This window comes from Tinamus guttatus, unplaced genomic scaffold (assembly GCF_059628265.1).
Source record: "Tinamus guttatus ecotype Peru unplaced genomic scaffold, ASM5962826v1 Tinamus_guttatus_pri_ptg000118l, whole genome shotgun sequence".
Classification (NCBI taxonomy): domain Eukaryota; kingdom Metazoa; phylum Chordata; class Aves; order Tinamiformes; family Tinamidae; genus Tinamus; species Tinamus guttatus.
In genome coordinates, this window is record NW_028288652.1 from 179225 (window position 1) to 207175 (window position 27951).

Genomic DNA, 27951 nt, shown 5'->3' on the forward strand with positions numbered 1-27951 from the left:
TTAACCTGAAACCCCCCTCTAAGAATCTTGATGAAATCTAGAGAACACTTCAGCCCATAAGGCAAGGGAAAATGAAACACAGAAAACAAATGCCGGAACACCTTGTCACTGTTAAATATGCAATGCAGTAACATCTGATTCTCTGATACTCTGGGCCTTTTATTTCCTCCTTTACTGTTATATGGGGTGCCTTTATAGTGCTTTAAGTCTTTTTGTGTACGCTCTTGTGACTTTGGAATGGTTGTTTTGTCTTTTTTCTTTTTTTCCCAGAAGCAGTTTTCTTTTTTTTAAAAAAAAATAATGTGCATAAACATATACATATGTGTACGTGTGTATGTGTGTTGTGTGTATATAAAATGATGACAAGTTAAGACTATTCAATTGCCGCAAATGAATTTCACATCTTCTGGTGTAGATTTTGTGCAATCTCAAAATATATATTAGTAAAAAATAAAACAAAGCAAAAAAGTAAGAAAGAAAGAAAGAAAGAAAGAAAAAAAGAAAGAAAGAAAAACTCTCGTTTTATATCCCTTGTGTTCTATACACCTATTATAAATAAGACATATCTTCCTTCTCCATCTCAGTGTCATAATTTATTTTATTCTTACGGACTGCAAGAGGTTTGCCATATGTGCTTTAACTTTGCAACAGAGCACCAATGAACTGCTGTGTCAGTTACAGTACCTACACGCACTGTGCAGGGACAGCACTACAATAAACCAAAGTGTCAAAAGGCTCAGTCAGAAAAAATTTTTAAAAAAAATCTGATTTATTTTTAGAGATGAGAAAGTATTTTTACAACTTTTCCAGTGATGGAAATATAGCTCGTTTGACCCATTGGCTTATAATCATCTGGGTGAGATTTGGCTCTCTGCTCTTTTCTTAAATGCTCTCCCTGTGTTTAGTATAATGTGACAGTATAGCAGCTGAGTCTGCTTAAAAGTCATCCAAAGCAGACTACATTTTTGCTACAGCTTCAAAGCTGTATGTTTTATTGCCAGTACCACAACAGCCCTGCCCTAATATATCCTCAGTGGCCTACTACTGTCTTGTCCTCTCCAAGCTTGCTCATTTACTAACAATACCCCTTTGTTCTACTGTATCGAAGGTGCTATTTTTTCTGCACACTGGTATTTGATAACCACGAATGCCTTCAAGTGCAGCCCTGATCCTCTGCGCGTGTGGTTGTGTCTCCTACTCGCCTCTTGAAACTCAGCATGCCAAAGTGCGGCGCTACCTAAATGGTTCCTTCTCCCCAGCTTCTACTTTCGAGGCAGCAATATTAACTGCTGCTGCAGTCAGCCCTTCCCTCCACCACCCAGTCCTGCTCCTGACTTTGTTGACAGCCTAACTTTTTGGCTGGAAGGCTCCCTACTATCAAACACAATTTCTATAAATGTATTACCCATTCGACTGAGGCTGCTGTAGCAGATGGATGGAGCACGTATCTCCAGACATTAATGTTCCATTAGTGATTCAGGAGGTGGAGTGAAAGGAAATCTTACGTGAAGGATGGCAGAGCCCCAGATAACAGAAATAAATGGAACAGTGACGGACTAAAAGCAAGAGAACTTTAAAAGTCTTACTTAGACACCAAGGTCTGGGTGACAAATCCAGTATGCACCGAGAGAGACACACAAAAGTCAGAAGATTGCATTTCAAGCTTGATATCCTAGAGCACCTTCCCAGGATGCCTAGAGCTATCAACATCCATGGATCACTCCATCTTCCCTTGGCTTTTGTACATGCCTGAATGCCTGCAGCACATGGCTTTGAGGATGATGAATGTAACAAGAGTACAGCAATCAGAATGGGTATCTTCTACATTAAAGTCTTCCAGCTTTTAGTGAATACTTATTCACCGAGATAGGAATTCTACAGACTAGGTAAGCTGTCCAGCTCAAGTTGGCTCTCGGAGAAACAGCTGTCGCCTTTTCTCCCCTGTGCTTGAGTCAATACTAGCGCACAAGGCATCATCACAAACCCCAACAGAAAGCATTTGACCAGTAAGTTTCCTCTATGACTCAACTGTACCACAGAGTTGGTGTTGTGTTTCTCAGACCTTGTAATAAATGTTTGCTGGGCTCTGAGGAGGCATCTCTTGGACTATATACACCGGATGTCCATAGTCGCCGCTGACCTTTTCATAGTGGGGGCAAAAGACACTGTCTGCAGTCCTTAGAGGAATGATAATGTCACTGGGCTCAGAACCATTGTTGTTGCCACTGCGTTTTGGGGTGGCTAACGTACTAAGTGAGAGAGTTGTAGTGTGCTGCGGGGAATGCTTCCTGTGTCTTCTCCGGTACTTCAATAAAAGAACCACCAAAGTGATGATGATGACGATGAAAATGATGCACCCTGACGCAATCCCTGCAAATAAGGCCACCTCTGAACCCAGTATACTGGAATGCCCAGCCTTACTGCCATCTGCGCTAGATCCTAGAAAGAATGGAAATACAACAGATAAAAGTTATTGCCATCCTGCAACCAATTTACACTTTTAAAAAATGTGTAGAGTAAGCAAGACTGGAAGAATTAACTGACAGCTAAACTTTGACAAACCAATTACCCTGTTAGATAGCTAAATGCAAACAGCTGTAGTCAGCAATCAATATTAAACAAGACTGTGTGTCTGCTGGTCTCACTTTTATGCTGCTCCCAAACCACACTGTTTCATACATCATCATCCATCAGCAGCAGGGACTGGCACTGACAGGGCAGCCTTTGACGCACACCGCATCTTTGAACAGATGCCAGCCAGCTCAGGACGGGTGAGGCGGGACGGCAAGGGGGCAGCAACGCAGCGAAATGACAGTCTGCAGGACAGCTGGCACTGGTTAGTGTCACGCAGTTCCGCTATTTTATGTTTTAGATATCGATTTAAGTTAAACAGCACTCGGTGCCTATTTGTGCAGACTCTTCTTGCTTGCAAATGAAACAAAGGCGCTTGCGGCAGTGTGGGAGACTGGGGAAATGGTTATGATATATATTCTATCTGCATGCATTGCCTAACTTACATTTATTAAAAATAATAAATAAAAAAGGAAACCAAAAACACATACATGGAATCTGGGAGAGGCTCACATGTGCAACAGCCCGCTCAGTATTTGACTCCGTCACTCACATTATCAGTTTGCCACATGAATTAAATGAATGCTCACTTGACACTTTCTCCCTTTAAAGTTTGAAATAACTCTCCCCTCTCTAGATGCTCACTTCCAGAGGAGTAGTGCTACAGATGCTAAGTTCACATAACTATGAACTTTTCCAACTGTAACCTTAGTACAAAATTGCTGAAGCCCACGCAACAACTGCCACATCAAAGTTTCATTAGCCTGGTAACAAATGATGGCAAGAAAAACTTGAAGTCACTTTTGAGAACCTCAAAATCAACTCCCAGCAATTTTTCCTTTGTAACATTCCAATTCATAGAATTTTCTTCCAGAGACTTCGTGTCTTAAAGGCTTTTTTTTTTTAATCTAATGTGCAAAATTCACCTTGAAAACATTTGTTTGGAACCATCAGATTATCTTGCTAAACTAATTTATAAGAAAAACTATTTTAATTTATTGAAGGATCTGCCATTCATGTGTAGTCTTTATGTGAACAGTTAAAAGATCAGGGCATTCATTACAGGTGCCTTGAAATAAACTTTATAAACGGCTGTCGAGAACCACTTGATAATGTATCATACGGGAAGAGAAAGACGGAAAGAGTCTTTCATCTGCCAGATGCCAGAGCACTAAATGTAAGGCAGCACTTACCATCGTAAAGCTGCTTAAAGAATGTCCTATCCAAAAACTTTCCTGTAAATGAGTGATATTCTCATAAGATGTAATTAACTTCAACTGCAAAGCGAAAGAGGGGGAAAAGTAACTGTGGCCAAAACTTAAAACTCCTAGATACTACCCACTCGAGCTTCTAAAGTCATTTTTGCTTCAACTCGGTATGAAAACATGACATTTAAGTGCAAAAATAAAAATGTGCTTGGGAACAAAGGAGGAAATCTGACAGAGTTACTTCCCAGGCCAAAATGCCACGGTATCTACCTGAATGATCCTTCACAAATGGACTCGTCGTGGAACTTTTCCCATTGGTACCAGCTTCCTGCTCTGGGCGTTTCGTTGGATCCGTATTCCGAGGTAACCCAGCAGAATTGGGATCTGTGAGAAAGAAAAATGATTCACTGCAACTTAGAGGTTTGATGATATTAAGCTTTATAAGCTGGTTATATTTATCATGAGACATGAATAGCTTTGAACAGAAGAACCTTTACGCAAAGAACTATGAGATATAAGAATGCAATTTTCCTTTTAAAGCAAAGTGGTTATATTAGTTATTTCAGAGGTTTAAATTGTGAGGCCATCTGCAGAAACTATAGGGATTCCTGTAATTGGCAAGAAAAGCTTTGCAGATGACATTTCAGTTTAACTGAGGAAGTTGATTGACTACTAAACCAACTTCTACTTAGAAGAATAATTCTTTCTTTCTGCACAATAGGTTATCTATATATGAAAAGGGACAATGAACAAAAACGTCTCTGTAAATAGAATTTATAACAAGCAAACTATAGAAATATTAGCTTCCCTCCTTTCATTTATGTTAAATAATTTTGAATAGTGAAGTTGCGGCTTTTGTCTTTAAAATAAAAATAAAAATGACTGAAACAGGTTACTCCCAGGTGACCTTTCCTTCTAGGGAGCTCTCCAATGAAGAGATCTTATTACACTAAACCTCCTCCTGTAGAAATCTGTCAGTAGCTGAGGAACAGAAAATAGGCTTCGCTTTCAGACTATCAGGGAGGAATGACCACTCTAGGCTCCGTTGGCTCTCTGTTCTACACTATTAAAAGAAGCCTGAAAACTAAAAGGATACTGAGACTGATCAAAGCGATTTCATGAAACAGCAGACGGTCTTTACCTTGTCCAACTTTCATGAGGATCTTCATGGTTTTTGTCTGGCACACCCCTCCCTCCTGGTTATCCAGGCCCTCCAAAGACCCATTTGATGTTGCTGATTAAAAAAAAAATAAAAACAAAATAAAATAAAATAAAAATCAGGAAATCAACAGGCAAAGTGATGTGAACATGAGTGTCTAAAAGCATAAACTCTTTTAATCTACCCAGATCTGTTCTTGTAGCTTAGGTTGACCTATGGAAAGATGTAAAATGTTGAAAGCCAAAGGAATGAATACTCTGGTAAGGCGTACAATATATACAAATGGAGAAATGTGTTATCAAGGTCTCAAATTTACCCAGCAACTTTTTCATTCTATGCACATTTGACTGGCTGACTGGCTGGGACAAAAACACAGCACCCTCCTAAAAGGCGATGGAGTCAGCTGAAAAGGAAGCCCTGGCAGGCTCAAAGGAGCAAAGCACTGAAAATTCAGCCATATCTTTATAATCACCACGTTCCACCTGCTTCCTCTATTACAAATCTCCTGCTGGAAGAAGCGAACACATACAAAAGACCCAGGTGAAAGCTGAGATTCTACGCTGATTGGAAAACCATTTAATATTTTAAAGTATAATCTCACTTTTCTCAGCATTCAGGAGCACTGGCGGGGGCGGGCGGGCAATACGCTCTATTCCCACAGAAACCTCCGGGCTCACGCGCGCAGCCGGGCGCTCTCCCCCACGCTTACGTCGCGGGCGCTCACCTAGGCACAGCCCCATGCCACCCACGGCGAGCTGCCGCCGCAGGGAGGGCTCTGTGCAGGGCACGGCTCCCCGCGATGGCCGAACCGCGGAGTCCCCCCGCGCCGGGCCCTGCGCTCCAGGCCACGGCAGCGCGGAGCCGGCTGCGGGCTCCCAACCCAACCTGCTCCTGGGAAAACCACGCCGGGCACCTCGGTTAGGTGCATGCGGTGGCGACGTGGTCACTTTGCTCCACCTTTCTTTAGGGAACACAGCTTTGCTTTTATTACTTTTTTCCCACATTGGTTGTGCTACGGGGCCTGGTGAGAGCGTAAGGACGAGGCCCGGCTCCGGTGCCACTGTTGCCCCCATGGATCGCGTGTGGCCGCCGGCTCCATTTCGCCTCGGCCCCGCTCGCCCCGTGCCCAGGCTCGCACACCAGCAGGGCCAGCGCGCACCCCTTCCAGGCCACCAACGAAAAACAAAGCAAATGGGGAAAAAAAGGAAAATGAAGAGAGATAGAGAGCTTGCCCCAGCACTGATGAAGTGCTTAACCAGCACTTTCCTCTCTCCTTTCAGCTAGAGATCTAACTCAACAAGGGCCTCACACTGCTCAGATTTTTGTTTTTAATTCTTCCTTCTCTCTCTCGCCTTCCTCGGGGATTTTCTTTCAAATGCGGGCGCTGTATATTTCCTTTTTCCTTCACAATGTCTTCCTAGCCCCATGGCAGTATTTTTCTTGCTCTAATCTTCTCTCTAGCTGTAAAGATATAAGCCCCATACCGCTGACGCTCGCTTCCTAGCCTTTGATCTGCTGCTTGTTTTTGTTCCCCTCCTGCCTCTTTTGTGACTACCTCAAATTACAGCCACCACACAAACTTCCCAAATTGCGCCTTCTTCCCCTACAAGTGCTTTTTCTCCTTATACTGGGTCCCCCCCAGCTCCTCCTCTTGTATCCCTCCCCACTGGAGAAACATGAGGATGGAAGGACCAGAAACAACTTCTTTCTTTTTTTTTTTCAAACTTAAAAAAAACCCAACTTTTAAAAATATATTAAAAAAAAAAGCACAATGAGTAATTTAAGATAAAAGCAGATCTGAAATGCGCCACTGCATTGCCAGGCTCAGAAAATAATGGAGACGTATAGTTTTGTTTTCTTTTGTTTTTTTCCAGAGGGAAAAAAAAATCAATACTAAGAACCAGTTCTGGACATAAATCAAATGTGTCTTTGCTGAAAGTGTTTTTTATGACCTATTTGCCAATGTACCAGCACAAGGACGGGGGAAAAAAGAAGCATTAAATAGCAATACCAAAGCTGAGCATCAGATGAAAGCGCAACTAATAAACACTGACTTTGTCTTGCTTTGTTGTTATTCTTTGTTTTTTAATCTCGGCTATGGGGGTTCACATCTCTTTAAACACCTTCTACTTGATTTTAATTGAATCGAGTGCTGATTCCTCTGAACATCAATGCCTTTTTATTCTTTAAAAGCCTATCCATTTAACCTGCAGTGCGGGAGAGCACAATAAGATGCAGTCTGACCTCAGCAGAGAATAAGAAAGTTAGATGGCCAAAAGAATGCAAAATTACTTCAAATACAGTCTGCAAATGAAGGCCCACATGTACAATGACTTTGGTTGTGTGCCTACAAGAGCTCAATCTGCCTCGCTTGCTAAAAGAATGCTCCCATGGCTTTGATGTTAGATGAATGAATTTGCAGAAGTATTCACTTTTCCCCAGTTCTTCAAGGGGTTTTCTGAAAGCCTGTGTTATAGCTCAGAGTGGAGCGCGCTACATCCTGAGGAATGGAGAATTTTCAAAGAGGAGAGTTTCAGTGACAAAGCAAAGTTTCAATCTCGGCTTCTCCCTGTAATTAAACCGACGATTACCCAAGGCCACTAGAGGAAATTATTTTTCAAAATTCATTAAGACTATCAAAATGTAACCTCACATATCCCTAGTGTACCAGGAAGAAAGTGGGTAGTTTTAAACACATAGTTTTCAAAAAGCTGCACGGAGAGAGAGAGAAGTAATCTGGGACAGCAGAGAAAACAGTTTTATGCTGCTAATACTCCTTGACAGTTTAGTGTGCGTAAGTCAGCAAGGCAGCAAGTATAAAATATACCTCAAACACTTGCAGCTGTCTTTCTATATTGATCTCCAAGTGAAAATTATACCCACTATGATCCAAGCTCCTCCATTACACTCACACTTCTGCGGGAAAGTAACCCTGTACCTGGAGTTCTGCTTACATTGATATGATATTAAAAAATAACTAACCATATCTGTTCAGGATATGGCTAGGGTTTAGGGTATAAATGCAGAAACATAACACTAATTTATCATGCCTAAAGGGAAATGCTGCTCTCAGGTGCGTTTACGTGAATAAATTTTAGAGTTTCCATTCCCCAACTCTAAAAAGAAAAACTTTCCATTCCCCACCTCTAAAAAGAAATCTTTTTCTTTTTTATTTTAGGATCTGAATGTGGATATAGTATGGGGGTTGGACTAGATGATCTCTAGAGGTCCCTTCCAACCCTAAGCATTCTATGATTCTATGATAGAAGCATTTACTAATATATGACTCTTTTCTTAGATGCTACTTAAATATTAACACTACCAAACATAATCAATGATTAATACAAAGATGTTCATGAGTATTACATGTTCCAACATCACACACTTTATAGTAATACAGGCAACATATAGTAAACTGTGAGAAAGTATGATGGTGCTAATCAGCTAATAAAACGTTTTTTAATCTTTTGTTGGAAAGGTAGCTCTGATTTTCTGAGAGCTGTTCCACTGGAGTCAATGGCAAAACTTCTATTAAATGCAGTCAAATATACACACTAAATTATTCACTCCACGCTTCATCCATATTTATAAACAAACACATGGAATGGCTATAGAATCTGTGTTAATTTTAACATTTCTCGACAAAATAAGAATAAATTATGAGCAATACATATTTCAGGAGCAAGTTAAAAACAATGTTTGAGCCCTGTGTTAATAGTGGGTGTCTGTATTTCTTGAAGTCAACAGCAGACTCGTTTTATAAGGAAATTAAGGTTGGGTTTTCAACTTTCAGAAAAACTGATTTCTTACAAAATCAGGGGGTGACAGTCTGCTGCTGTATTCTTATTTTGGAGAAGTTAATGTACATTTTCAGTTCAGATATCGCCTCACAATAAGAGGTTAAGAAATTATTCAGACCAAAGCATATAATGCCAGTTCTGTCTTCCCTTGTTTAAAAAATAATATATATATATATATATATATGCATACGTACATACATATATGGAAATCATGTAAATCAATGCATGGTCTTTTACATTCATTTGCTTTTAGAACTTCACAAGCTCTGTTTATTGTATGAAATGCATTAGTCATAAATGCCGAGGTAGGGAATCAGCAAGCGAAACAGAATCAGCTGACAAGAATAGTTCCTGGCTATGATTCTTATACAGTCCCCACGGAGAGGAAGTAATATTACATTTTAATATGTCTTCATTTGATTGTTATTACTCTGCCTCCCAGGAGGCTAAGCCATTGCATGGATCTTGGCTGTTTTCAACCTATCGGATTGGTAACATTGCTCTAATCAGATGGAGAATTAAGCTGCTGGATTTGTGCCTGTATATAGCTTTTCATTCACAAAGAGATTAGAAATGAAGGCAGAGCCACAGAAATTCGACTTCCTACACTCTTAGAAATGCACCTTACAAAATTAAAAAACGCCACCACAACTACTTAAAACACCAGTAGACTAAAATTTCAGCCCTTTACGTTTGTCACAGTTATTAGCCGGGCTTTCATGTTTTAGGTTTATGAAAAGCGCTACCTAGCTGCCAAATTAAATGTCATATCCTTTGAACCAACACAGCTTCATAACTAATTTAATTCTGGAGCTTACATATGAAACGGACAACGTGCCTGAAGAGGGAAATTGTGATCATCCCTTTCACTTTTCCTGTTTCAGAGTCTATAGGAACAAATGAGTGATGTCAGACTGATAGCGAGGGCAAAATTGGTTTTTGATATAGCCACTTAACTATCTATCTTATCAAAGATATATCACTGAAGGAGTCCTCAGGAATTAATTGCTACTTGTGTGGATCCATGAAGAAGGAAGGAAGGAGGCAGGAAACCATGGATTTCCTCGAGGAGGATCACTACTCTCTTGCAGTAGTAATCTCTGCATCCACCATCTTTGTCTGAAACACTGCTTGAAACCAGCATCACAACGTAGATTTCTAAAAATCAGAGCTAAATAAAATAAATTAACCGAATCTATCTCCACTTTTGCCCGGCTGTGCTGTTGCTATGCATTGAAATTAAAACCCTAAACACAGCAGTAACAAAAACCCCTGAAAGCTTTAGATTCAACATTAGTAAGAATTAATGCTGCACTTATCTAACATACAGTCAAAAGATTACTAAGAGCATGCAAAGCTTTGCTGTTCTTTTAGTTCTTTTTTTTAACTAATAAAACCTTATTTTGCCAGACTTCATGTGTGTGTGCGCTCTGACTGCTTTCATCTACTTTTGGTCTTTTAAATTACTTTCTTAGTAAAGTGCCAAATAAATAATTCTTCTTTCCCATAAATTATCTAAATTTATGGGACAGGTTTGAGAACACCAGAAATCACACACTCATAAACCACAAATCACAGATCACAGCACAAAGGTTGTTTCTAGACTAGCCAGGGATGAAGAACAAGGCAGCTGAGGTAATAGAAGGAGTGTTTTAATTAACTGAAATTAAATTCTTTTCTTTTTTTCCCACTAAGTACCAATGCCAGACCTGTGGGGAGATCTGAGACAACTGAAAAAAAAAGTTTCAGGACACTCACCAAAGTACAGGTAGGTTGGCAAGCGCTGCACTGGGTGAGCTTCAGAACGTTTAAAGGGAAGAAAAAATATACAATTTCAGCTACAAGCAACTAATGGTTTACACTTGCCTGTAGCTACAAGCATTCAGATGGACACTGAAACATTCTTTTTTTTTTCTTCTCTAGCAAATTGGCTTCCAAAATGTAACTATAAGCAATCCCAAACTTCGACACCAGCCCTGTGAACGTGTAAACTGCATTTTGAATGGTTGCGCTGAGCACTGTCACTCTATACCTTTGTTTCGATCTGCAGCTTGGAGACTTCCTTCGTGTAACTCTTTGTGCTCCAACAATAAAATGGCATGCTTACGTTTCTATGGATCTTAGAGACAGAAAAAGAATCTTTAATAATAATAAAAACTACTTAGGTTGCTCAATAAATACGGTATCTATAATGCATGATAATGAAAAAATGACGAAATATGTATATATATAAAAAAAGTTTACTAATCGTTTTGAATTTTTCTACTCATTTATTTTTTTATTTGCCCTACTTGCTAAGTTAAACTGGAAGCAGGATTTTGTGAGGGGCTGCGCAACATAAACCCCTTTCTGAAACTCATCATTCTCTCAGAGTTCATCCACACATTTTTTCATATTAATATAGAATTTTCCTTTATAAAGCTTCTGCAGTGTTTATAAATACTCCTGAAGCCAATCCTTTTCTCCTCTAATTATAAACAAAGCAGAAATTCTATGTGGAAAGAATTCCTCCATTTTCTTTTACATTTCTCTTTTTTTTTTTAATGTTCTACATTGTAAGACTCAGAATTCATATCTCAACAAGTTATTTTCTACAGAGGAAGTAAGCAGCAATACACAAGTAGCTCAGTCAGGCTCTAACCAGAGGAAAACAAAGTAAAATAAAAACAGGCTTCTTCTTATCTATAAAAAGTCAAAGGCTCTGCAGTGCAATTTTATGATTCACTTTTTAAACCACTACTCTAACACTAATCTGTATCTTTTCCAAATGCTCATGATGTGACTTGCACTTAGAGATGTGACTGGCGATATGGCGTTCTTTACAAAATTCTCTGTATAATCCTCCTCTTATTATCAAGTGTCAAGACAGGGACAGATATTACTGCTCTTTAATGCTTTTATTGGGATGCAACATGGAGAACGGCCACAACACAGAGCCAACCAGTTCTGTACTGGAAGATACCTTTGTATCTACCTCATGTACACCAACCGTTTAATTCCACGCACGCCTTCGCAAATCCATAATCTGCTTTCCACATCTCATGTCATCCCAATAAGAAGGATCACCCAAGTCTGATGCACAAAATAGGGAGAGAGTTCTTGTGATTTTTCCCCCCTTTCCTCCATGCAGAATGATTCTACTAATTCCAGATACACAGGATATAGGCGGTAAAAAAGGCCTTCCCTTTCCACGAAGGGAATAAGAGACACTAAGAATCACAGAAAGCACCCAAAAAGCTGGCGGAATCAGCTGGAGGCTGCTGCCTCTCGCTACAAAACAGAAAGCAGCACCATTTTTCTCTCTGGTTTAAGGGATACCATAGCTGAAGCATGCTAAACAGCAAACTAGTTGCTACATTATTATCCATTATGGAAGGCCACAGCATCCACCCACTCACAACAAAATCCTCCCTCTCCGCTGTCAAATATCCCTTTCAAAATTGTTTTGGAAAGATTTAGAGTTGATTGGAAGATTACAAAACAAAACAAAAATCTCAGTATTGTATTGCTACAAATGACACTCTAAGTCTTTCGTTTTAGTTAAGCATTTATAAAAGTATGTCAGTTGCATATTTCTCATACTCCGAGAAATGTCAGATAATGATCTACTGCACACATGGCTGCTTCTAGTTTACATAAACAAATTATATATTTGTGAGTGCTGAAGTAACTGTGGCAGATGTAAGCCCACTAATTATGAGGTACTCAATATATATCAGAATGCATGCATCAAAAACAGATTACTAGCTAGTTTACTTCATCAACCATGAACAGATATTTCACATAGTTTAGCCCATCTCTCAGCACACTGCTGGCAGAAGCCTCTCATGGATGGAAAAAAATCTCTCCCCACTACCACAGCGAGCTCTGCTTAACAGTTCAGCTGAACAGAACTAATACAATTAGTTAGCATTCAAGTTACACTGATTGTTGCTAATGACGAGCAGCCTTGCTGGAAACAAAAGCTGCAGCTTTAACATTAAATGAGGACATGTTTTCTGTACCACACAAACGCCATGCAGCTCTTCAAGGATGCTCATCTACCTTGAAAATCTCTCTGGTTTCTGTATGCAGCACTTGGATAAGAAAGGGTTATGGCAAAAGTTCATATTAAATAAAAAACAACCCCCCTGCTCATTCTGCTGTCACTAATTGCGTGCAATGATATTAATGACCCAGTAATTTGCTATACGAGTAGCAGTGAAGTGGAAAACACCATTCTGAGGCAGAGTTCATCTCTAGGTGGTAGGACTTCACCAGTGACTGAGTTAATGCCTAGTGACAGTTTGGAATATAACACTATAGATGAGAAAATGTGCCACTCTCATGGTTTTAACAGTTTAGATGGACATGACGTTATTTGCTTTGACCACACAGTCCAGGAGCAACCCCAACGGAGCGCCACAGTTAGAGCTTGCCCTATAGATGAACCTCTTTCCTTTCAGGGGAGATGCTCTGTACTATAACAATCTAGAGCAATTTTCCACATGTTTGCTTCAATAAAGGAATACCTTCATCTCCTGCTCCTGCATCAGGCGCAACAAAAGTGTGCTTTTATTGCAAAACACAAAAAGATATTTACATCATCTAATCCTTCAGCAACACAGAGTTTCGCACCCTAGTACTTAGATCAATGATGATACTACTGGATGACTGTGCACTTGGCAAAGATGATCCAAAGTTAAGTACTGTTTTGATTGCTGCATGCTTATGTTTGTATTTGGAACTTTAAAACACCTGCAGAATAAAGTTTAATGAGGGAGCACTGCTGAAATAGAAGCAACCTGAAGCAAAATTCAGTGACCTGATTTTGCTAAGTACTATGGGATTTTTAGTTGCAATACTTTCCAATACTGAAGTTAAGAGTTTTAGCTTCTTTCTATTCTTCTATCACATCAGCATATCTTGATTCATTCTAAGAAACTCAAATGGGATGAATATGTAAATCCTCTACAGCTCAGAATTTTGAGAAGCCAAAACTAGACAGGAAAGCAGGTACTTTTAATAAGGATTTTATACAGTTTTCGTATGTCACTAGTATGTGGTAGTATAACATTATTATGCTCTTTGTTAGTTTTTATTTTGCAACACAAATTATTTAACAACTGTCTGATGCTGCTACTGAAACTGCTGTGGCAGACTCTGGAAGGCAGGTGCAATTATTAGGAAAAGGGGGCAGCTGGGGGGAGGGCAGCTTTGCAGTAAAGGATCTGCGGGTCCTGGTGGACAAGTTGGACCTGAACCAGCAATGTGCCCTCGTCGCAAAGCAAGTCGAGAGCTTCCTGGGCTACCTCAGGAACAGTTTAACCAGCCGGTCAAGGGAGGTGATTCTTCCTCTCTGTTTTATCACTGCGGAGGCCACATACAGAGCGCTAGGTCCAGCTGTGGGCTGCCCAGTGTGAGAGGGACCTTGACGTACTGGAGAGAGTTCAGCAAAGGCCCTTGAAAATGATGAAGGAACCAGATGAACCCTCACATGAGGAGAGTGTGAGGGAGCTGGGACTGTTCAGCCTGGAGAAGAGGAGGCTTATCAATGTGTATGAGTATCTCAGGGGGAAGTAAACAAGACAGAGAGAGATTTTCTCAGTTGTTCCCAGCGACGGGACAACTGGCAATGAGCAAAAGCTGAAATACAAGCTCTGCTAAAACATATTTTAAAAACTTTATTTACTCTGAAGGTGGTAAAAAAAAGTGGGACAGGTTGTCCGGAGAGGTGGTGGAGTCTCCATCCTGAGTATTCAACGCGACTGCGCAAGGTCCTGAGTAACCTGTTTGACCCTGCTCTGGGCAAAGGGTTTGTCCTAGACGATCTCCAGAGGTGCCTTCCAGCCTCAACCATTCTGTGATCACTCGCACGGCTCTGGGCTAGGGCGTTTACATGCTAAAATATAAGACTTGAAAACCCACCACTTCTCAGTTTCCTTGGCAGGGTTTGGATTCAGAGTTCTGTTTCTCTCGCAGCAACTTAGAATACTGCAAGCACATAAGGACAAGTCTTCTGCTGCAGTTTAGTCTTTTTTTGCTGTCTTCATCTACTGAGCAGGAAACAGATAAATCATATTAACAATTGAAGTTCTGAATATGTTTTTTTTTTTTTTAAAAAAAAGAAAAAACAATTTAACAGGGCTCTACTCCAAGAACTACTACAACTAATCCTGTTCTTTTCTCTTCAAAAAAATATGCATGATATCTTTGAGATTGAATTAGGGACTGTGGAGATTTCTCATTAGGATTGAGTTTTAGTCTGATTTATCAGAAATAAATCCTGAAATACTCTTCCTCTAAAGTCTTCAGAATGGACTTAAACCATGAAAGAAAATCCAAACTAATCTAAACTGATGTTTAACCCTCTCTTTTTAGCTATTTCAACCCTGTTGTCGATAATGAATTTCTCAGACAAAAGTACACTCTCCTCTCACATACAGAAAATTCAGTGCCAGAAAATTCTTCTCCAATTCAACCATACAAAGACTTTAATTAGGAAAACAATTCTCAGTATTTAAAATCAATTTCATTAAAGCCTTTACAGATGCTTATGCAGTTCTTGGGTTCTATTTGAAGAGTTAAAATACTTTAAAAAATAGCATACAGTACAAGCACCTGCATAGAACAGACTGATCAGCCCACTTTGACTCACCGCTAAACTTATATACAAATGAAAGTTAAATGGGCTTCTGTATGCTACTGTGCTACTAGGCTTTAGTTACTTTATATTATAGCCTTGCTCCTCAGTATGTCACCTTATTTTTAGGTTAATCACATCCTACATATAAGCCATATAAAATGCACACTCAATCCCATCGTCTTCTGCACATAGTCCTATTAAAGGTGGATATATAAAACTAAGAATATACACAGCTTGTTAAGGATTGGGGCTGAAGCTGTTTTTGCTAGAACTTCAAGTGTCCTTCCTCATTGATAAACACACTAACTACATAAGGTTTCTAAGGAAGAATACTGTGTTTTTCTTTGTGAAAGTACATTGTGTATTTATTAATTATTTGTAAGTGAAATAAAAATGAGAAAAAATATTAAACTGTTTCCTGAAAAAAAATTACAATCTGTTTAATTCCTGAGCATTTTCCAAATAATTATTTCTTGGAGTCTGAATAATTATTCTTCATTTTTACCCAATTACAAATCTACTTTGAACACTTTTTTAGGGGGGGAGGGGATAATTTTTTTTTCACAAGATGCTATCCAATTAACAAACTAAGCATTCTTGTCCTTTCATTTCCTTCCTTTGGGAATAGAGCAATAATAACAGATTTCCTGCTGAACTATCGCTGTCCACTTTAAAGGAGATAAACTGTCAGTATCGCCTAGGTAATGGCACTGAATATGAACAAAGACCATCAATCTGAAATAGCCTTATTCTCTTACAAGACCTGTGTGGTCTGGGACAAAACCCCAAAGGAACATGACTCCATTAATCCTGCAGGTCTTGGGCTCTGTTAGAAATCTGAAGCTGCACAGACACTGATTTTTTTTTTCTCCAATAATATTATTTGTATGAGCTCTATTTATATTTAATTCAACAAGAGCTAAGTGGTATTGCTGATATACCCCTTTAAAAGACTCTCATAGAAGTCAAAGACTGACCTCTGGATATCATTTTACACGAGGAAGAAATAATTTATCTTATTTTCTAAGGAAGGAGGAGGAGGAGAATGGAAAGAAAAAATGTGATCTAAGTACAGCCCAAATCAGGGTAGCTTTTATCACAGAGCTTTTCCCGAACAACCACCAAAATACAAATAACATTAGATTGCTGAACCACTGAGTCTTTTTTTAATATGTATATAGAGAAAAGCACAAATAATGCCTCTGTTGCAAGAGAGGATTTGATATTGTGCTATGTTTTTTGTTCAGCCTTTGTTTGGTGCAGAATTAACCCCAAAATAAAGGTAATTCTTCGGTTTTCCTTTTGGGTAATTCTTGCTGGGGGATTGGGAGGTTACAGGGACCGCAGGCTGAAGTCTGTGTCAAAGAGGTGTCAGACTGTTCAGCCGACCAGATTAGCTACCGTTTAAACTGTTTTGTCAGAATACTAAAATAACATTTAAATGTAAATCTGCTTGGCTACACTGAGATTTACGCTTCCCACCTGGGCCATATTTCAGCACACAGTCTCCATTGTCCTTTAAGGCATTCTTCCTCCAATAGTTTAACAGCAACAGAAAACGAAAACATAAAAATTTTGTGATTTTTTTTTAAATCCAGCTAAGGATAAAATTTCAGATTAGCTGTTTAGATTTTAAAAGCTTCCATTTATTGAAGTATTAATCTGAAAAGTAGCAGAGTATAAAGTCAGTGATTAAACATATATACATATATATAAAATATATGTATTTTAATTTTAATTTAAGCCAGAGGCTAACTATGTAAGTGGGTCACTTGAAAAAAGTTGACAGAAAGTTTTCAGGAAAGCTGCATATTCCATTTGGCCAGTGTCAAAGCCAATGAGCATCACCACCTCGGTAGGGCCAGCTAATGAGGTCACCGGCAGAGCAAGGGCTTCATGGGAACCTTTTCTAGGGACATTCCTCAGCCAAGCCCCAAGCTTCAAGTGCTTCCCAGGGATTTAAAAAAATACACACATATTTTAAAAATTTCAAACAGGCAAAGACTTCATTGCAAATGACTAGTTTTTTTAACATTCATGAAGCCAGTGGCCCATAATCCTCATTTCATTTCGTGCACAAGAAGGGATGAAAGGCGCTGAGCAGGTGCTTGCTCGGCCAGGCGACCTCAGGAGCGATGCCCTGGGCACGGGCAGCGCCGCTGTCCTGCGCCCGGCGCAGCGTCCTGCAGGCCGCCCCGCTACAGCCCCGCAGCGAGAACGCAGCGCGCTGCCGCAAGGCGCTCCGTGGTCGTGACTGCGGGCCAAGGCTGCCAGGGGGGCTCAGGGGTGGAGAAAAGCCATTGTGATAAATCCTGGTACAATGAGCCCAAGCCCTTGGACTCAGAATAACTCCCTATCACGCATAAATATATATATATATATATATATGCACACATACACATACATATATGCTTGTCCTGCACTAACCCATCTTCCCTCCATCCAGGAGCCACTGAACCCGAGGGAGGTACTAACACAACCAGATGATCAGCCAAGGACTTGCGGATCCTCATGTCCCATGCGATGCCCATTCACTCGGGGCAGTGCACAACAGCAGAAAACGTTACCTCGTTCCCAAAGTGCAGCAAAGACATAAAGGGACTTTTTAATGCAAACCACAAAGTTTCAAATTTGCACACCCTTCTGCTTAACTTTGTCCTTCGCACCGATATTTATGTTGTTGGGCATGATGTATCTTCATGCATCCGATTAGGGATTTCTTTAGAGACTTATGATACACTAGCTAAGTGGCTGCATATTTTAGGTTAATCGAACATTAATAAGTCTCAGATCGCAAGTACATTTGACCTTCCCCAGTTTTTTTGGAAAGAAATCAGGTAACTGTAGGGAAAGGAATCTATTAACTTCTAAGGAACCAAAAATTGATGAAGGCAAAGAACAGAAAAGCAAGGACATTCTGTTACATCATTTATTCACTTTCACAATACCATGCAGAATCATCTTCCCAAGTACTGCTGTTAGCAGCATTAACTCTTTGAACCTCAATATATCAAGGGATATTTTGCTCTGCTGCCATTCTAGAAAATTGATTCTTTTTGGATTAAAGTGCCATTAAATATGAAAACCGGTCAGAAACTTCTCTTTTTTAAAATTGTGAGGGTACTTCTACAATCTAATTGCTGAACAAGAAAAAATACTTCTTCATGTTTATATGCTTAGATTAAGGGCAGTAATGAATAAAAAAGATTTCTTTCAATATATGTAGCATTAATATATCTGAGTGATATAAAATGATGGCTTGAAGAATTAACGTATAATCACATTTCCCTAATAGTACACAGGATGCCCTAAGCTCCTTTATGCTGTGTTATAACACCACTAAGTTGCTACTCAGAGGCTCCCAGGATGACTAATCTGATTTGAGATTTTACTGTTTAATACATCTCCACAAAATATCCTGCATTTTTAAAAAATGGCAAGATGAAAAAAGACACAGCAAGCACTAACAACAGCCTGTCAGTATGAACAGTATGAGGTTCAGGCTGTTGACCCAACCACAACGTGCCCTGTAAACACGCCGGGCCCAGTAACCCCTCAGCTCAGATCCATTCTCCATTCAAAATACATTGTCACCTTCACGTCAATGAAAAAAAAAAAAAAAGAAAGAAAAAAAAGAAAGAAAAAGAAGAAGAAGGAAAAAAAGAAAGAAACAGGAAGACAAACACAAAAATCGCCCAAAAGCAGAAAAGAAAGAATGAAAGGAGCAGTGATTCATGTGTATCTGAGTCGGGAGGAGACCCAGTACATTCCTCTTTTAGGCTTGTACACACCTGTTAAGTTACAGGCCAGAGAATAGGGATTTATACCAATAGTTCATGTCCGGATTAAGCTTATGTCCTTACATGATTAAGAACTATGATATTATTTATAAAATCGACAATAAATGTCATGACTAACAGAACTTATTTCTTGCAAGGCTATGTCAGGTCATAAGCTTTGTATTTTATTATTTATAAAGTAGACAGCGAATGTCCTGACCAAATGAACTTACTTCTTGCAAGGCTTTATCAGTTCAAAAGCTTTTGAACTGTTGAAATCCCACCTAGTTAGAGCGTCTCTCTAAACTGGTGCATCCTTGGTGAGCCTTGATCTAATCTTTACATACTTAGCGTTTCTAGTTCAAGACCGACATCGCTGAGTTTACTGTTTTCTCCCTGGATGGCAGAACAGCAAGAGTTTTAGCTTCAGGATGTCTTTATTCTGAGCTCTTTACTCAAACCTACCAAACATACAGCTCCCCCTACTACCAATAGCTTAGCCAAAACTAATAATTTAGCCAAATGTTTATGCCAGAAGCGAGATAAGTAATATTTTATGGCGCTCCAGTATTACAGCAAGCCTAGTGTGATTTCTGAGCCATTAAGCTGGAGGCTGAGCAAGTTCTATCAAACAGACTATACTGTAATATTCCAGGAAATGCAATGTCTATTATGTCTTATTGCTGTAATGAAATAATTATACAAAACTAATGAAAATGAGCCATACTTAATAATTCTCTGGGTAAATCCATGACAGAGATATGACAGAACTGACAGTCTATCAGAAAGTCCCATTTGTGCCCATAATTTTGAAATAATAATTATATCAGTGCCATTTATTCCATTATAACTGGTCTGCTGCAGATTTTTTCAAATGCAAAATTAAATAATGAACATATTTCATCATTAAAACCAACTATTTTAGCATGGACATTTTTATGTCGCAAATTTTCATTAGAATTAAAGACAACTAGCTCTTAAAATCTAATCTAGCAGCTTTTACCTGGGTAAATCTCGACAGATTTTGGTAGGAACTTTGCTCAAGTTTAACGTTGCCTAAATGGAATGAGGTTATTAAATGCCCACTGACTAAGCAGAGAAAGCATCCATATTAAGAGATGTTTTTGTCAAAGCCTAAAAAACAATAAATGACATGTTGTATCTCCCTTTTGTTAATTAGTCGATTATACCATTTATATATATATGTAACAGTTAACTGTTACTTCCTGTGATATACAACCTGCTTCATATATAACAATATTGTGTGCACCGGTAGGAAATATCATTAATTCCATATCAAGTTTAATTTACATTTTAATATGCTTTAAGCACTTTTAAGAGTAATAATATTTTGATTAAGAAATACTTATAGTAGGAGACATTAAATAGTTCTCTGTGTTTTCCAACAATCAAATTTTCAAGGAGATGGGAGGAATAAGATGGGCCAATATCTAACTTCCTCGTAACTGCAGAAAACCCAAAGCATTGAATTCGCCCAGCTCCTACTAAATGTTCATCCTTTCCCAAAGCTCCAAGGCCTCAAATGTCCCCAGAGCTCCTCAGGCCATAGCATCACAGTGACAAATACGAAAACTAATGTAAATCATTGCATTGCTGAAGCTTTGTCACTAACTTTACACACCATTAGTAAACTGAACCGCTGAACTCAGTGGGTACCCCCAGATCAGTTTTGAAGCATTAGACCCTGATCAGCCTGAAACTCACACAAAGTCTAATTCGTTGCGCACATTCAAGTGTCCCACATAGGAATCTTCAGACTAGTTCAAGACCATGAAAAAGGAGAAAAATCAAGAACGTGCTAGATGATTAGTTTTCAGCCCAAGAACCCTCCTAGCTATGGTAAGGTCACAGTGGGTATGTAGGCAGCTGTGCTCAGCCCAAGTCCACCAGCAGCCCTTGTGCTGAAATTACACTGACAAAGTTGGCAACCAGCGTGGCCCAAGGGTGTTTCCTGCAAGAAACCCTCAGCAAACCACCTCAGGCAGGATGTCAGCTCAGAGCTGTGTGACCATCCTGCTCCCCAGGTAAAGGCATCCTCAGGGAGACCAACGAGGTGGCACCATTGTGGAGCTGTGGGCAGGAAGCATCTTAATTCAGCTACACACAACCTTTTAATCTAAACACAAGACACACAATACAGCATATTTGCACAAAACAAAAAACCCTTTACAGGCATAAAAGTACAGTCTAATTTCATATAGGCAGACCAGGGATAACAAGAAAAGTCTCAGGCCCTATGGAAATAATATTTAAAACAAGTTGTCAATAAAAAATAAAAATCCAGAGGGAAAAAAAATACAAACCCATTCAAATTCTTCTTAGTCTGTGTATAATGTACATATATAGTAAAGAATGAACAGCAGTTATTTTGAACTTACATATGACGTAATAATCCTTGTTCTTCTGAAATTCCAAGCCCCAGAGATTAGGGCTGAACTCTTGAAACTTGATGGTAAACTTAACATCTTGATCTGGCTTGGCACAGTTGAGCAGAGGTGTATTGTCCTTTTTAATAGCACAGCTATCTGCTTGGTCTTTATCAACCATGTAGACCTTGTAATACTCATACTGACCAACAGTTTTAGAGTCCACCTTTGGGCATATAATATCCAGTTTGTCTCCTATCTGTGGATATAGTACCAATCCTTGTCCAGGAAGGAATCTAAAAGAAAGGATAAAAAAAAGGGGGGGGGGGGGGGGGAGAAAGAAAGGGAAAATGTGAGACAGTTGATAAAAAAAACACTCAGAAAAAGTAGCCACTGGAACAGGAAGAAAAGAACAAACAGTTTCCAAACCAAAATGACAGAGTCAGCAAAGCAGCTCTTAATAGTTTGTGCCTGACTTAATATCAACAAGATGTTTATTTAAATCTTAGAAATTACAGATGGATTGAGTTTTACAGCCTTTATCCCCATTTTAGGAACTTCAGGTTTTGTGTCTGTCGCAGGCACCACAGTTTCTTCCACAGTAGGTCATGCATAACAGACAGGGATACAAAGTGTCACAATATTGGTTTTCCATTTTGGTAACATTCCTACTATACTTGCATATATTGTGCTAATTTTGGACTCCGAAGAATGACAGGAATCATCTGCCAACCCTCCTCCAAGTGCAGGGAAGAAAACAATTTAGTCCTTAAGATTTAACAAGGCATTAAAAAGCTGATTACTGCTATTGGTAACACAGAGCACATTGGTATGACACAGAGCAATACCAATCATTCATGAAGCATTCTGCTCACAAACTAACAAGGGACTGGACGCCCACCTGACCCAAGGAGTGCAAACACTCCTCTGATGCATTCAGCCTGATGACGCATTCAGCCTAAAAGTGTGATCACTTCCTTGCAATCTCTTCTCTTTGCAAAGTCCACCTTTAGTTATTAATTTAACTCTTTCGTGTGTGTGTTACAAGTGAAACGCGACTACGCTTTTACCTCAGCGGAGATAAAGACTGCTTACACAGATTGGCAGTGAGCTTTTATGTTTTGGGTTAGACTTCATCTTATACCTTTGCTATGAGTATTAACTAATATGCAAACTTTAACACTTCTTCATGAAAGGAAAGTATAAATAATTATTCATAGTATTGATTCACTCACAAGATGAGAAGCCTTGATCTCACATGGACAGGAGCCAAAACAGACTTGGATTTTGGTTTTCTGTTTTGCTCCTGAAGAGATATTTGTTCCAACTTAGGCCAAGAAGCACAGCTTCAGAACTACAGCCAACAATGCAACGGCCCCTAATGCACAGACCTAAAAGGCTGACTTTCTTTCCTCCTCCATCCTTTCCCTCAGGTAAAGAAGCTCACCATGAACTCTTAGTACTGGAGCACAACTTGCTACAAGAGCAAAAGGGCTCATAAGATGCCACAAATTTCACATCTATCACTCACAACTGCTTGCTCCTACACAATGCAAGTTTATGATCTGCGCTAATTGAGTGGGATTATTTTCACTCACAAAGCCTGTGTGAGAATTATGTTTGTTGTGAAGCAGCATGGAGCGGGACAAAAACACATAATTACAGATTTAGGGGAAAAGAACAATGAAATGTTATGGCAAGAAAAGTGACTGTTGATGTATAAATCACTGCGCTCTTTTGTGTAGCGCGGTGTAATTTCTGGACTATAGGAAGAGGGCTTGGCCCCGGCTATTAAAATAGTGGTGTGCTGGAGGCTGGCAAAGCTGCACCTCCTCTTGAGCGCTGGCCCTCCTAGGAGTCAGCGGCCTTGGGAGGACCCATCCGGGGGGAGGCTGCCGGCGATGGGAGGGAATGGGTAAGGATGGACTGCATCAGGCAGGCGATTGGATTGCTTGGATGCAGTCCTGTGCCACGTGCTTTAGGTGTCCCTGCGTATGCAGGGGGGTTGGACTAGATGATCTCTAGAGGTCCCTTCCAACCCTAAGCATTCTATGATTCTATGATTCTATGATTCTATGATTCCAGCATCGCGGCTACACACACAGGCTCTCCCGGGCAGCTCCAGGGAACGACGCAAACCAGGCAGAGGCCAAAGGAGCGGCGACGGTTTCTGAGCCCACCCACGTGATTTGCTACTAACTTCATCATCTTGTCTGACCACAGCCCAGTTTTACTCTGCTCCAACACAGCAATCTAGGACATTAAAATTACACTTCTTCCTCCCATTTTGTATGCCAGGCCAAAGGCCAGCCACCATAGGATCCCACTGCTGCAAACATTCCCACTTGCAGCAAGTCTACTTCACATAATGGGAACAGGTAGTAAGAGACACACAAGATTTCTCAGGACCAGATCCTTGTTTTTAAGACAATCAATTTAATTTTGCATAATAAATTCATCATGTTAGAAGCACACACCTGTCTATCACTATCAACAATACGACCTAGAAGATGCTCCAATAAAAATAAAAATTAAAAAAAATCTAACTTTAGATTGTGCCTATTTATGTGTTTAATTAAGTAGCAACGTACAAATCCTCTGTACAAATTATGAGCTCAAACAGGAGTGGTTCATAGGCAGCATGCAGGGCAATTCTCAGAAACAACTACTAAATAGAAAGCACATTTATGTGTCTTGGTTAAGTAGCTAGGAATTGCCCTATAAAATGTAAAGGACAGAACCACCCCCCACAGACAACTAAAACTCATTTTACAAGAGCTTTAACTGATGCACTCGTTAGACTTTATGGCAGGGGAATATTCTAGCTATGTGTCTGAAGTCTGCACAGTCTGAGAATTAAGCTTGAAAAATCTGCTTCCACTTCAGTTTCTGATGGTTTAAGATCTAACATTGATAAGACTAGAAAGAAAAAAAAAGGTTGAAAGTGAAAGGATTAATCTGCTAACTTGATTTTCTTGAAACTTTTTTCCACCGTTCGTCATTTTGACAGTTACCTTTATGTGAAATGCATTTTTCCAATTTACGTTCCTTATTTTCTTACAATAGTAAATTATAAATGTGGATGGAGAGAATAAAAACAAAGCTTTACCTCATGCATTTCTGTTTCACCACAAAAATTTATAGTGACCATAGCTAGGCATGACTTTTATCCAACCACTTGCGTAAGAACAGTCTTGCTACTGTATTTTTATAAAGATTTTAAATCAATCATCTGCTAGATCTAAACATTTTCTGAAACTAAGCTATTTATCAAATGCCAAGGAACAGCATTAAAGAGTATTGCCATTATGATCTTTTTTTCTGAAAACTTTATATCTTAAAAAGGAAGACTATATACGGTTTTCATATAGGTTAACCAAGATTTCAGCAAGAGTGAATTTATCCCAAATCTTTATTTCTGCAACTGTTAATGTAGCCTTAAGCATTCTGGGGTAGCATCAACACTTATAAAATATTGGCAAGACTGCAGCTATAAAAATAAAATTTATAAACTGATTTTAAAAGTGTGAATAGAACGTGCCTTCAACTAATTAAAGATCTTTTTCAAACAAAAATACAATAAATTTGGATCAAGATGTTTTCTGAATCCTACAAATGACACCCAGAGGAGGCTACATTACACTGATGGTTACTCCAGATACTGACGCACTATTTGAGTAGTTGGGAGACTGACAGCACTGGAACCACGCTTTCTTACTATAAATATTCCTTAGTGGAAAACCTACATACCAATATAGATTCCCAATGGAAACTTTGGGGAAACACTCAGCCAGTTTCTTGACTTATTTCTTCCAGCAGTCAGATAAAATGAGATTAGAGCATTTTGAAAAATCTTACTCACATTTATAATCATAGTGCTTACTGTGAGAAAGCACAGAAAAGCTGTAAAATTCAGTTAACACACGTTCTGTCTGGTATTTTTGGATAAAGACTGTGTTTTCGCTGATATCCCAAAGTTGGTGAATTGAGGGTGACATTTGACATCTATACAAAATTTGTCCATGGATGTGAATCCATCACATCAGCTTCCCACTACTCACATAGATTATCAAGTAACAGCAACTTCCTGAGGTTTCCAACCTTGTTAAAAATAAGTATTAATTGGATCAATATCCACATACCACATAAATAAGAAGTGGACTTGGAAAGGAGTAGTCTATTCTCTACTCCTATCAGTGTTACAGTTATTTTCTGTACTACATTTATGCTTCTACTGCCCCTTTAATACGGAGTTAATACACTGGTCAAATTCCTAAAGAAGTTACATTTGATTTTTAAATTCTATAGAAATTGAATTTTTAATTCTACAACATTTCAAATGGATGTCTTAAGGATCTAATTTAGATTTTACAGAATCTTACTGCATTAACCCCAATTAAATTATGCAGTACCATTCCATAATTTTAACTATTCAAACCCATCTTATCCCACACAGTATTAAATTCTCATGGAATTAGTACTTTATCTGTCAGCAGATTTTTTTTTGAGAATATTCTACCATTCCTTACTAAACACTCACATCTGAAACTATAAAGTTATCACAATATAAAATTCTCAGAGAAGCAAACTCTTGATTAATTAATTTTGATATAAAAAACATTTTGCCAGGCTTTTTACAATCATATATATGCACACATGAGCACATATGTGTGTGTGTGTAAAAATGTAATACTTAGCTTAAACTACGTACTAGTCATAAATGCAATTTTAGAAAGCGTGTTACTACTTGTTAAGTCTTATATATTTTACTGGGGAAACACTGCCAAATTTCTGTGCTTTAATATCTTACCTGAACTAATTGGTCTAGGCAGTTAGTTTTAATTTAATATAACAAAAATAACCCTAAAAACTTCAACAATCAAGATGTTTCTTAAAATGCTTAAAATGCTTCTTAAAATTGAGTCTGATACACAGAAGGAATATTTAAGCAAGGCAAAAGCCATAATGGCTTCATGCAAAGCAAATAAAAGTTACAGGAAGAAATCCCAGTGATTTCAGCAAAGTAGCAGTGGCCTAATCACAGCCTGCTGAATGAGATGAAAACCACTTTTGCTGAATGCCAAAGACGTAAACAGAGACAAACGTGCTCCAGAGGAGAGAACCATGCTCCTTGCAGCACTTTCACGTTAGTTTCCCTCATGCTCAGTATCATATTTGAAAATAAGCCATGTGGATATAAGCCTCACGCAGTGATAAATGCGCTGCACTGCTTTGCAGGAGCAGTGATTTTATAGGACTGATCTCACCCTAGTTTAAGTGGATTAAGTGAACAGGAATTCACTGCGAACAGGATCAAGAACTGCTATGGAAGAGCGAGAAAAATGAGCTTCATCAGAAGAGATTAATGTAGAGTCTCTGCCTTAAAATGGGTATGGAATTTGGCTGAAAAAGACAGGCACTTCTCTTGCATGAACTGTCTGCAAGAAGAAAATACCACGAGGCTTGACAGGACAAGATGACAGGACTTGCAAAAGAAACTTTGAAAATGAAGGAAGTGCAGCATTTCATATTATTAAATTATTTTGAATGAGTTTTAGAAGCTGCTTCTGTCAAGGCAATGTTATTAAATTATTTTAATACTCTAACATGATTTTAGAGAACATGTTAAAATAAATACGTTTCTGAATTTAAATAAATGTAAGAAGTTTAATCTACTAACCTTTATTTATATATGACATTTTTCCATGTAGTTAATGAAACTATTCATGCAAGCAAGGATTCCTTGCATTAATAAGAGTTGCAGAACAGAAACCAATGGAATTCAAATAAACAAACAAACAAATATATTCACATTAATCTCTTAAGATCTTTAATGGAAAGTACCAAAGTACACAAAGCCAAATTATAAAAAACCATAACCCAGGTTTCTGAAACTACGGTTCTTATGATTCTCACTTTCACTGGAAACATCTTTGAAATCGTGAGCTTTGAAACTCAACCCTGGAACCATAAGTAATCTCCATCCTGGGTTATGCAGGACCTCCTCAGCTTTGCCCTTTCCCATACCCAAAGAAATCTCATTTTGTTTTCAGGCTACCAAGGGGTGATGCACTTGCAGCGCACTGGAAAAGGCCCTGACCAAGTGGTTATTTCATTCCAACTGCCACTCAGGACACAAAATGGCAGCAGGGCCATTTTGCGTGGCTCAAATGGTGGGCGCCATTTTGTGTGGCTGAAGAAGCCTCCCAAAAGCTTTTGCTGCCTTTTCTTGTACCTGTTCTTACCGGAAACTTATTTAGAAAACATGTAAAAGGCAAAATAATAATAAAAAAAAAAAAGGCAAAAAACCCCCACCTTCATATGCATGAAACAAGCATGGTATGAAAATGCTGACCGTTTTCCCCAAACAGGATTTCCATTTTGTGTGGACACAGAGACAAGCTGCACCCTCAGATCACAGT

At 39.0% G+C, this 27951-nt stretch overlaps 1 protein-coding gene across 1 annotated transcript in view; it reads right to left on the reverse strand.

The window, feature by feature from the left end:
- Positions 1-792: 792 nt before the first annotated feature.
- The window catches only part of EFNB2 (ephrin B2), a 41747-nt gene continuing 14588 nt past the window's right edge, over positions 793-27951 (reverse strand). Inside the window, exons 2-5 of the mRNA XM_088521347.1 lie at positions 21542-21825; positions 4921-5013; positions 4050-4163; positions 793-2439 (exon numbers count right to left, since the gene is read on the reverse strand). Coding sequence (XP_088377473.1) covers positions 2057-2439; positions 4050-4163; positions 4921-5013; positions 21542-21825 — 874 coding nt within the window. The 3' untranslated portion in view covers positions 793-2056. The remainder of the gene's footprint in view (positions 2440-4049; positions 4164-4920; positions 5014-21541; positions 21826-27951) is intronic.